Raw genomic sequence first — 11890 nt, 5'->3', positions numbered from 1 at the left:
CCTCCCATCAGGTGTTGTAGTCCTAGAAAGTGATGAACCAATTGCTGAAGCAAAAGAATGAGAAATAGCTGTGCCATGGTTTTGACCTCCTACCAAGTAAGGGGAAGCTGATCCAGAACGCAAAACGTCTAAGGGCTCTAATCCGCCATCAAATCCAACTGAATGGGAATCAGAACCCCCAGTTCTGCCCAAGAGATCACCAAAAGCATTATGACTAACTGGGCGTGATAGATGGGCCGACAAGGAAGCAGGTCTATCGAGTCCTTCCTGCAAACAACACAAATTTTAAGTTGTCATTTACCAAAGAAACAAACTCACCGTAGCAGTACCGTTTGGACAATGGACAGTGAAAAAGGTTTCAGTTAAATCCAATTAAAAGATGAGCATTACAGATGCTAAGCCAGGATTTCATAGTCACAAGTTTCACGTTCTTTTCACCAAGGAAGAAAAAATACGATTCTATCCATTTCTTCCAAGAAATGATTGGTGTTGAGAATCTCATTACCACAATCTCGTGTCTCGAAAGATATCTTAATACTTCAGTTGGCATAGAAGGGTTGCACATGTGAATTATAGTAATACTATTTGAAAGATAGAAGATGCTCTATTACACATCTATTACCCGGAGAGGGTTTCATTTCCGAGCAGCTAAACTAGACCACTACAACCACATTACATGCATCAGCCAAACTACAAACCATAAAGAGGAAACTGATCAGCCGGAATTTGTCTTAGGGTGTCAAAGTACCGTCCGCAAATTCTATCATAAGACTATAAAAGAAAAGATTTTACTATTCAAGGAAATACTATAATAGCAAACAACACTGGCTGGCCTGTGAATGTGATACAAATTATCACGGCCTGAAAACTGCAACAAAAATATCTTAGTTTCAAACATGTATTAAGACTACTGTTCAAAAAAAAAAGAAGAAAAAAAACATTTACAAAGATCATTTAAAAATAAAAAGATTGAGTTGGTGACACAAGTAATAAAAAAACATGCTGTCCTAAAGAAACAGTTCACAAAAAGAAGTAAGCGTAGCAAATATGTTACCTGAAGAATGTCCGCAAAACTCTTCCTCCTTGCTCCAAGCCCACTCTGCAATCCAGTCGAACCACCCAAATCCCTATCAAGCCACTCCTTGATAAAAATGTGCGCAAAACTTTTCCGGTTCGGTTTTTAAAACACTGATTTGTACATAAAAAAAAAAACATTAATTCCAAAATGCTCATGATCTTACTAAAACCCACCTCTAAAACCCTAAATACCCTACTCTCAAATTCTCAAATCCCAATCTTTTCCATTACAATTCATAAACCCAACAAATACCCATTACACAATCACACCCAATTCCACAATTACGTAAACACTTACATGAAATGGAAAAAAGACCCATTTTACGGTTCAATTGATCACATTCACAAATCTTCACTCCTCAAATCAATCATTTCCATAAAAAATCTCATCACCCAAAACCCTAATTCCTCCATCCCAATCTCAGATATCTCCAAAAAAGGCTTACAGTTTGATCTCAAAAAAATCAAAGTCGCCAACTTTTTACGAAAATACCCTTCAATTTTTGACGAATTTACCGGCCCGGAGTATAATTTGCCTTGGTTTAGATTGACCCGAGAAGCTGTTGAGATTGATGAGGAGGAGAAAAGGGTATTTGTGGAATTCAGAGATGAATTGAATGAGAGGTTGATGAGGTTTATAATGATGAGTAGAGAAAAGGTGGTGCCTTTGAAGATTTTGAAAGGTATGTTGTGGTATTTGGGTTTGAATGATGATTTTTTAGAAACCATAGATGATGAATGTTTTAAGATTGTTGATTTAGAAGATGGGTTGGAAGATGGGTTGGAAGGATTAACTGTAGTTAATAGTGAAAAAATGTCGTTTTTATCGGTTTTAGAAAGAAATGCGATGAGTAAATCAACGAGTTATAGCTCAAATGGTATAAGCGCTGGTCAGCATTCTGACCAGGTCGTGAGTTCAATGTCTCACACAAGGGATGCACTGAGTGAAGGTTTATGTGAATTTCCGCTTTTTCCGTCAAAGGGTGTGAGATTGAAAAGAAAAATTCAAGATTGGTTAAAGGAGTTTCAAAAGATTCCTTATATATCGCCTTATGATGATTATTCGAATTTGGATTGCGATAGTGATTTAGCAGAGAAGAGAGTTGTCGCTTTTCTGCATGAAATGTTGTGTTTGTTTGTAGAGCATTCAGCTGAAAGGAAGAAGATTTTGTGCTTGAAAAAGTATTTTGGATTGCCGCAAAAAGTTCATAAGGCGTTTGAGAGACATCCGTATATGTTTTACTTGTCGTTTAGGAATAAAACTTGTACCGTGATTCTTAAAGAGGCTTATAAGGATGAATTGGCTATAGAGAGGCATCCGATTTTGAGTGTTAGGCAAAAGTATGTTGAGTTGATTAAGGAATCCGAAGTGATTTTGAAGAGAAGGAGGTGGGGACATACGACAAATTTTGAATGTCTGAAGTCCCCGAAATTGGATTTGGATTTGGATTTGGATTGTATAGATGATGGTGAACAGGGACAGTGTTTGTAGACTTTGAAGAAGTTGGAGCAGATGTACGGAAAATTCCCGACTGCTACATTTTTCGGCCTTTTCAATTGTCAAAAAGACGTGTGAGACTTCAAAACTCTATTTATAACTTGTTTTTGTAATAGTTTGGTTTTTCCTTAAAATGTTTTAGCAATTCTATATTTCCGCACAACGTAATAGGTTAGTGTTTTGTATATAGGAATAACCAGAGACTGCTGAAGAGAAATGTGCAGCAAAATCTTTACTTACCATCTGTTTAGTTTCGGGTTTGTTCTGCCAAAACTAGTGGCAATTTATGCTAACTTGTTCATGGTCAATCGTCTATCTCCCCTAGTTGTCATCACTCATGTCACGTCGAGGTACTGCAGAAGAAAAAACTGCAAAATCCGATCCAATTTATCGTAATCGATTAGTTAACATGTTGGTTAACCGTATTCTGAAAAGTGCAGGTTCGGTGATCTATGCCATGTCGGATGAGCACGATATGCGGAAATTTTAATTTATACCTCAATCGTCGCTAAACTTATATTTAGTTAACTGGCTGTTGCAGCCGTTATTCATGCGTTGTTTCTGTCAAATTTAATAGATATGAACACCTAAATTTTTTTATTTAATTTGTTATGAACACCTAGAATTCAAGTAAGTTGGGACACTATGTCATTAAAATGACAAAATTGATGTATGAATAATGGCAGGGACAACTAAATTATTAAATATAAACTAAAGGGGCGATTGAGATACGAATTACAATTTAGGAACGGTTTGAAAAAAATGATAATTTACACCGTGTAGACTGCTAATATTGTGTTTGTAAAAGTCAGATTAAACTGAATAATTGAATTAGATAAATAAATTCAGTTAGTTTTAATTTGATATTATTAAAAAAAGTTAATTCGGTTTGAACTGAATATAAAACATTTCAGTGCAGTTTTGATAGAAAGTGAATTAAATAGAATTAATGAAAAAATAACTCAGTAAATTCAATATGATTTGAAATATTTTATATGTTCATAAATTTAGTTCGATTCAGTTTATTTTGTTTTTATATTTTTTCATAACTGTATGTAGAATGAGCATATATGCAGGTTAGATCAATGATCTAAACTCCTTTATTGCGTTTACCATCCAAGTTAAACATTTACATTTAATCTCTTTACAGACTAATAAATACTCTGCACTCTCGGAAAGGCACCACGTTCTCGAAAAAGCCGCGAAACTTCTCGACCTGATTTCTTGTGAAAGAACGCTACTAATTACATAGCTAGTTGACTTTACAATAATGATACTAACAAAAAAGATCTTATTCCATAGGCCTCGTAGCTTTATATTTATTTACAGTTATAATCTTTGCAGAAAATAAAGATGAGAAATCCGGAAAATTGCCTTCCATGTTAGCTGTACAGAAAAATATCAACCTCGTTTTTACTTTCAGCTGCAGCAAAGAAAAACTGCCTTCCATGTTTCTGGTTAAAAGTGCCTTTAAGTCGAGAATGAGGCTGACATTCCTATGCGTCTTTCTGCAAAATATACCGGAGATATTCATATGCAAGCCTGTAACAGATAAACTCTGATAAACTTTAAGGAAGATAGAAGAATTTCTCACCTCCGGTAGTAATGAGCTTCTCGACACGGGAGACTATATGTTTTCCATAAGTATACCTCTTCAGGGCGTTTAAATGAACCTTGATACGAGAAAGAATTAGCTCAAGACTCCGATCATCACAGGTTTCAAGCACCTTTTGCACAACATAATTTCCGAAGGGATCTTTCATCATGACCTGTAAATCAGCATTCATTAGATTTCAGCGGAATTCTACAAAGCACTGATCATAACAGATCGTGGTAACCTTTCTAACCAACAGGATTTATACTAATTTGAATGATAAATATCACCACATTGTAATACAAAAGTTGATGGACTAACTTTTTAACTCTAAAAACTAAATGTTCCGTTATATTATAAAGTTACCTCCATATTCTATCAATACTGTTCATGCATGCATAATAAAGTAACAATACGACTGCCATACGACTGTATATAGTTCTGATAAATTCAAAAATGAAGTAAAATACTAACTAAGCATGACTAGACCAAAAAAAGAACACTATAGACATTATTTAGACAAGACAAAAGAATTAGATACATAATAAAAGTGAACCAGCGGGACCAATACAATAAAACGCAATGCGAACTTATCAAAACTTGACTATCATTTTGCAAGAAAGTGTCAATTTCTCTCATTTCGCAAGTGTCAGATTTACGCAGAATATGAAACCATTTCTCTCATTTTGCAAGAAAGTCTCAATTAACAAATTATTTTAATCAAGGCAAGGATGGGATCACCTGCAGAGGTTCATTTTCGTCAGTAGTACCCAGCATCTCAGTCACCAAAAGTTGACGCTCTGCAGGACCACCAAAGGTTAGGCACTTCTCCACCACATTCGAAGCAAATTTCTGCTGACTCATCTTTATAATTTGCCCAGCAAGCTTCCCAATGATAGCAGAACGTTCATGTGGTTTTCCGTGTTCAAGGACATGCTATAATGCAGAAGCACAAAAATCAGGACAGTGCGAATAAATAAGTCACAATGCATGAGCAAAAGAACAAGAGCAATAACTCAACATGATATCATATTCCAACAAGATGCAAAAAAATGCAAATTTGGACAAATCTTAGCAAGCAAATAGATTGAAAGAACATATGAAGTGCCACAAACACATAAAACATGTCGATGTTTCAACAATCAACAAGGAACAATAACACAAAATTTGGTCAGGACAAAAAATTGGGTCTATAGTAATAGAAAAAATTGATAAATTCAAACATAAAACACAGAGCACCTTACTCAAACTGACAGGAAATGTACGCCACGACGATGTTTATTTCAAAAATCCAGGTATATGATTCCATCTGTACTTCCATTTTTCTAAAGCATTAAATTTGTACATTACATTGCAAAAACAAATCGAATTAATCGTCATCCCGAAAACAGAATGGGGGGCACTGGTATCACCATGTAAAACTGGGACTCAATCGTACAAAACACTATACATCACATTAGCATGCATCAGAGAGAAATAAAATGTAGGGAAAAAAAGTAGGCCTAATCACTCAAAAACCCCTCACCTTTAAACTTTTTTTCAATTCCACCCCGACGTTGAAAATTTGTCAATTTTACCCACTTTTGAATTTTCCGTTTTCAATTGTACCCCAATATTTTAATTTTTGTTAATTTTTTTACTTAAATGATGAAATCATTCAATTAATTAAGTCTAAACATGAAATTAAATTCTTTCTTATTCAAAAAAGTACAAATAAGTCCTTTATTTTTAAAAACTAACTAAAAACCATAATCAAATTAACACTAATTTAAATTCTTAATTAATTTAACTAAATTTAAATAAATTTTAAAAATATACAATTAATATATGCGAGACATGGAGAATGTTTTAAACAAATTTCCAAACGCAAAAGACGTTAATTTAATTTTTCAGGGTAAAATTGACAAATTTTCAACGTCAGGGTATGATTGAAAAGGGGTTAAAAGGTCGGGGTTTTTTAAGACATTAGGCCAAAAAAGTATGATCTGGGATTTTTTATGAGCATACACATGAGAACCAACCTATTGTACAGAAGGGTAACCAAAGAAATCCACAGATACAAAAGTTCCAAATTGTCAAGTTTTGAAACTGACTTGGAATAAACATGCTACTGTAAATAGACATGGTCCTAAAACATACTAAGACATACTTTTGAGCAAGCAACTGCATATTTTCATTCTCCTTATTATTCAACGTTCTTGCATTATCCTTAAAAAAACCTTAACCTTATCAGCCCAATGAAATCATTTTCCAGATAAACTTTTAGGGGCTTTTGTACACCAAGAGAAAATATATGTAACTAACAAGCAATATTACCAAGTTAAGACCTCATAACAACAATTACATATAAAGTTAAAGTATGTATTATACAAAAGGTAAAAAAATCAATAGTATCTAGGAGACGAGGACTAATAGCTTGAATATATAAATATAATTGAATAGACATTTCCGCATGAATTTTACATTTTAGGTACAAGTAAAATGATACTTTTCTTTCAGGTACAGTAGTTATTTATAATTAATAGTATCTAGGAGACTAGGACTACATCAGCCAGTCAAAGGTAAAAAGAGTTCATTCTGCTGTTGAAAAAATTTGATGGACAAGAGAAATAAAAAAGAATTCCCAAACCTGAATAACATAGTTCCCATATTGATCCTGTGCAAGAATGCAGACAGATTGCATAATTTCATCCATAATAATTTTTTGTGTCTTCATGCTCTCACAGTGTTCAAGGACCCTCTGCTCCCATCAAAAGATATAGTCAGCAAATTGAGAATATCATACAGTTCCACCAAAAGAAGCATGAAGACAGCAAATTACTTACCTGAATAACGCGGCAACCGTAAGGATGAGTAGAAAGTGCCACTACTTGCCCGTAGAAAGAAGAAACAATAAACTGAATCTGGTCTTCAGGCACACATTCAATACACTTTTGAATAACATGATTACCATTCTGATCACGAACACATTTCATTATTGAACCATCAAGCTCAGCTACCATTTGAGTTTGCTGATCCACCCTTACCACCTCCAAAGCCTGTGGTCAATTATATAACATTAAGAGTTTTCCACAGCCAAAATCAATAAGAGTAACGATGATCGTCTAGAATGAGTATATGCCAAAAAGAAAATGAGTATATGTTCCGGCATGAACAAGAGCTCAGACTCAATCGTGATGCAAAGACCTTAGAAAAGCACCTTCTGAATTACTCTGCATCCATACATTTGAAGGCTGAGAGGTAAAACATGACCTGTTAGCTCACTGGCTAACTCTGCTCTTTGACTTTCTGTACCATGCTCGAAAAACTGCATTGAAGCACTAGTTAATAAAATTTTAAAGCACAAGGAATGTTGGTAAGTATTTCCAAATAAGGAAAAACATACTTTCTGTATGACATAATTTCCAAATACATCAGTCATCAAGGTACGAGCATGAGGAATAATTTCAGGAAAGATATTGTTTTTTTCATCATCTGTAGCAGTTTCTAGTTTCTGCTGTATAAAGCGACTTCCATACTGATCCGTACTGCAAAGTACATATAAATATTTCAAGTCAATTGCTGGATGAGTGAGACAAAATACCAGTGCAAGTATTTGATGATACCTGAATTCAACAACATGATCAGTAATGTCCGAAAGTTCAAAAGATCTACTTTTGTTGTTCTTAAACTCCTCCAACAACGATGAAACAAATCTTCTTTCTATATTGCTTCCAACATCAGGGTGCCACGACCCAATAGATCCGCCCATTGAATTTCGCATCATTGAATTAAGGTGTGCAACTTGTTCATTCCGAAAACTTCCTGATCCAACAGAAGGAAGAACAGAGTTGGCCATCGAATTGCCCATATATGGCATGCCAAGGCCATATGATGGATCCCTAAGGTACCCCTGATTCATACCTCCAGGCTTAACCATTAGAGGATCATACTGATGATTTTGTTGAGCAAGCAATTCTTCCAGGTATGCTTTCTGAAATTCATTCAAATTTCCATGTGAGGATCCAAAAAGGTTTCTAAATTGATTATTTGCCTGTGTTGCATAATCAGAAGTTCTTTGCAAGTACTGAGCATAACGCGAGTCCATAACTTGAGAATGAAGATCAGGCATAGCTTGATTTTCCACTCTATTTAAACTATGCGCAATTCCATTGCTACCTAAGGCTGAACCCGAAGAAAAGATATTCAATGTTAATATAATGGGTCAATGAAATATAACACATAAGGAAGTAAGTTTCGAAAGATCTTTGCAAGGAAACAAAACCTGCATCAAGATGGTTCTTCAGCAAGGAATCCAGCTTCTGATTGCTGGCGTAGGCACCAGGTGTCTGCGTAACAAAATCCAAATTTGGAATATTTGCATTTTGCAGATGACCATTTGATCTTTCCAAACCTCCAAGGCCTGAGGAGTTTAGTTTTGAGTGAAGATTGGTAAAAGAACTTGTTCTCTTGGGAATACTAACTTCTCCATTAGAATTAAACTCGGAAGCATTGAGGCCTAGCATGACACCGTTTTTCCTTCCTACATCAATGCGGTTAGTTGAAAATGAGAGATTTTCTGCATTTGGTTTCTCTCTGAATTGTTGCTGTAAAAAGTTTTGACCATTGGGCATGTTAAAAAGAAAATCCGCCTGATTGTCCAGATCAACATGACCATCTGCCTCTGCATGCCTAAGTTTTGATAATCTTAAACCGGATAATGAAGCTGCAAGTTCACCAAGCTCAGTCATGCCAGGAGAATGACCATTTTCAGCAGTTGACCCAGCACTAGCATTCTTTTTTTCATGCGAGGAAACTCTACTTCCCACAGGAGGAAGGCCTGAACCATGAGACCTCCCATCAGGTGTTGTACTCCTCGAAAGTGATGAACCAATTGCTGAAGCAAAAGAATGAGAAATAGATGTGCCATGGTTTTGACCCCCTACCAAGCAAGGGGAAGCTGATCCAGAACGCAAAACATCCAAGGGCTCTAATCCGCCACCAAATCCAACTGAATGAGAATCAGAAACCCCAGATAAGCCCAAGAGATCACCAAAAGCATTATGACTAGCTGGGCGTGATAGATGAGCCGATAAGGAAGCAGGTCTATCAAGTCCTTCCTGCAAACAACACCAATTTTAGTTGTCACTTACGAAAGAAGTAAACACACTGCAGCAGCAGCACCATTTAGACAATGGACAGTGAAAAGGTTTCAATTAAATCCAATTAAAAGATAAGCATTGCAGATGCTATGTCAGGATTTCATAAATAGATACAAATTAGGTTCCTCGGGACATCCATTCACAAGTTTCATGTTAATAGTTATGACCATAAACTATTGTATCAGTCATCATCAACTCTAAAGATCCCTCATAAACAGAGTTCTTAATTGACGAGCACTTTTCACCAAGGAAGAAAAATACCATTCTATTCATTTTCTTCCAAGAAATGATTGTTCAAGCATTTCAAAAAAATAAGTAAGTGCAGCAAATATATTACCTGAAGAATGTCCGCAAAACTCTTCCTCCTTGCTCCAAGCCCACTCCGCAATCCAGTCGAACCACCCAAGTCCCTATCAAGCCACTCCGCTGAGTTCTGCATAGAGAGATTATTTATGTTGACGTTCTTCATTCCCATCAAATCATTCTCCAGCTTCTGTGCAGAAAGACCAGGCTGCATTGAAAATAGTGACGTACCGTCGCCCTCATCAACCAATCTTCTCTTCCTCAAGTCCCCAATTCCACCAAGCAAATTTCCATTAGCTTGAAACCTTTGGGCCACACGCCAGTCCTCTTTTGACAGCAACGGCGGAGGTAGTCTCGGGTTATTGTTATCATGAGAATAATAATAAGAAAGATAAGCCGGATGCGAGCGAATCTCATCATCAGTCAAAACTGCATTACTACTGTTATTACTATAGCTACTAACATCACTAAAATCAGGATTCCTAAAAAGACTGCCCACAGCACTTAATGACCCCTCAACAGTTGGCGGAGCACTGCCGCTCCTATAAATATTCAGATCCCTTTCACGATCGACATTATGCTGATTGCGCCGAGCTTGCAGGATCATATCTAGCTCACTTTGGAAATTATCTTCTAAATTACCATTGGGCCTTTGTAAATGATCATCTAAGCTCAGAAGCATATCTAAATTGCTCGCGGTGACCATCTTTGTACTGCAACTTACTCGAACAAAAAAAGTAAAAGTAAAATCAGCAAATTACAATAAACACCACATCATAGACAACAACTTTAACTAATTTGATTGTCTTCTATAAAATCACTTTTTAAAAATTACTAGTTACCACAAAGTAAAAAACCTAAATCGAACAAATACTAAATTTAAACATTGTTGAGTGTGTATATATAAAATTTTAGACTACACAGAACTGCAGATTACTAAGAAAGCAATAATTTATCAATATATGTTCCACATGAAGACATAACTTATATATATATCCACATTCGGAATGAGCACAATATATATACTAAAAAACAAAAAACAAAACCCTTTCTTCTGTATCCCCTCATAATACCAATCCAAATATAAACTAGGTAGCACGAACTCGGACACAGGAAAACGGGGCACTTGGACACAGACAAAGGGAAACATGACACACAGACACGGACACGGGACAGATACGGACACGGCAAAACGCTGCTATTTTAAGGTTTTCTATGTAAAAAAAGCGGTTTAATATCCAAAATATTTCCGAAACAGACACGTTGATTGAATGAAGTCTCCGTACTGTAACAAAGGTAAGTAAAATCAAGTTATTTTTGAGTTATAATAAACATGAACAGTACAAAACTAGACATTGACACTTTTATCACTTTCCCAAATTCCAGAAAACAAAAACACCATCAACAACAAATAGAACTCCAATATTTCCCGGCAGCCAAACAGAGCTTACAAAATCAATCAAATTTAAATTTTAAACTAACATCATATGAAATAATATTAACATCAACAACAAAAAATTACATACCTTTTACACCAATCTTCACATCAACACCTCCCAAAAATCAATCTTTACCAAAACTAAATCAAAAAATGAAAAAAAAGAATTAGACTTTACATAAAAAAAACAAATAATAAATCTAAAAAGATTCAATCTCAGAAAATTTTCAAAAAAAATTAAACAAAATCCTTTGAAAATAAATCAAAACTTACAAACTGTTAATCAAAACGGCCCCAAATCGTATAATATGGAGAAAATAAGGAGGAGGGGCAGCTTCAATTCTTCAAATAATTAACAGAAAATCAAATTTTACATTATCAAAAATAATATTATAGATAATATATATATACAAAAAATAAAAAGAATCTGTAAACAGATTTTTTAGAGAGAATATACAGAAACAAAATCTTTGAAACGCCCACTAGTTTTTTTAAAAAAAAAATTAGAATAAAATAATTATTTTCCTATTTTATTTTTAGAAGAAATGATTGTTAATTTTGTTTGGTTTTTTATTTTGTATATTTTTAAAGATGATGTTTAGACCGTTGGATGAGAATATTGACGGTGATGGAGGGGAGTTACGTGCAATGCATGAACGTTATTATGGCATTTTCGCTAATTAGGAATTTCTTTTCGTTATTTTTTTCTTTTTAGGAAGGATTGGAACTATTTGTCATTTCAATATAGATTTTATGACTATTTAAGAGTAATTCAGTTCATTTAATTCAAAAAAATTAATATTTGTTTTATTTTAAATTAATTTGATAATAATTTAATA

General features: G+C 34.8%; 2 protein-coding genes across 4 annotated transcripts; one reads left to right on the top strand and one right to left on the bottom strand.

Annotated features, from left to right (window-relative positions):
* The first annotated feature begins 1106 nt into the window (after positions 1 to 1106).
* LOC126660493 (protein WHAT'S THIS FACTOR 9, mitochondrial) lies at positions 1107 to 2883 on the top strand. Its single transcript, XM_050354038.2, has 2 exons — positions 1107 to 2649; positions 2766 to 2883. The coding sequence occupies exon 1, from the start codon at positions 1226 to 1228 to the stop codon at positions 2567 to 2569; it is 1344 nt and encodes a 447-aa protein (XP_050209995.1). The 5' UTR covers positions 1107 to 1225; the 3' UTR covers positions 2570 to 2649; positions 2766 to 2883.
* A 761-nt stretch (positions 2884 to 3644) lies between these two features.
* LOC126660492 (pumilio homolog 4) lies at positions 3645 to 11509 on the bottom strand. Of its 3 annotated transcripts, none has more exons than XM_050354037.2 (12): positions 11325 to 11509; positions 11140 to 11192; positions 9648 to 10336; positions 8434 to 9268; positions 7775 to 8333; positions 7555 to 7696; positions 7369 to 7476; positions 6995 to 7207; positions 6799 to 6909; positions 4911 to 5105; positions 4170 to 4344; positions 3645 to 4083 (listed from the first exon to the last, which is right to left on the bottom strand). In XM_050354037.2, the coding sequence occupies exons 3-12, from the start codon at positions 10317 to 10319 to the stop codon at positions 4046 to 4048; spliced, it is 3048 nt and encodes a 1015-aa protein (XP_050209994.1). In that variant the 5' UTR covers positions 10320 to 10336; positions 11140 to 11192; positions 11325 to 11509; the 3' UTR covers positions 3645 to 4045. The 3 variants fall into 3 exon arrangements, with proteins under 3 accessions (XP_050209994.1, XP_050209992.1, XP_050209993.1); XM_050354035.2 differs by having other exon boundaries at positions 9648 to 10332; XM_050354036.2 differs by having other exon boundaries at positions 9648 to 10326.
* Positions 11510 to 11890: the final 381 nt, after the last annotated feature.

Source organism: Mercurialis annua, linkage group LG8 (genome assembly GCF_937616625.2).
Source record: "Mercurialis annua linkage group LG8, ddMerAnnu1.2, whole genome shotgun sequence".
NCBI classification, from domain to species: domain Eukaryota; kingdom Viridiplantae; phylum Streptophyta; class Magnoliopsida; order Malpighiales; family Euphorbiaceae; genus Mercurialis; species Mercurialis annua.
The sequence above is the reverse complement of the archived record's forward strand: the minus strand, read 5'-3'. Positions and strand labels throughout refer to the sequence as shown.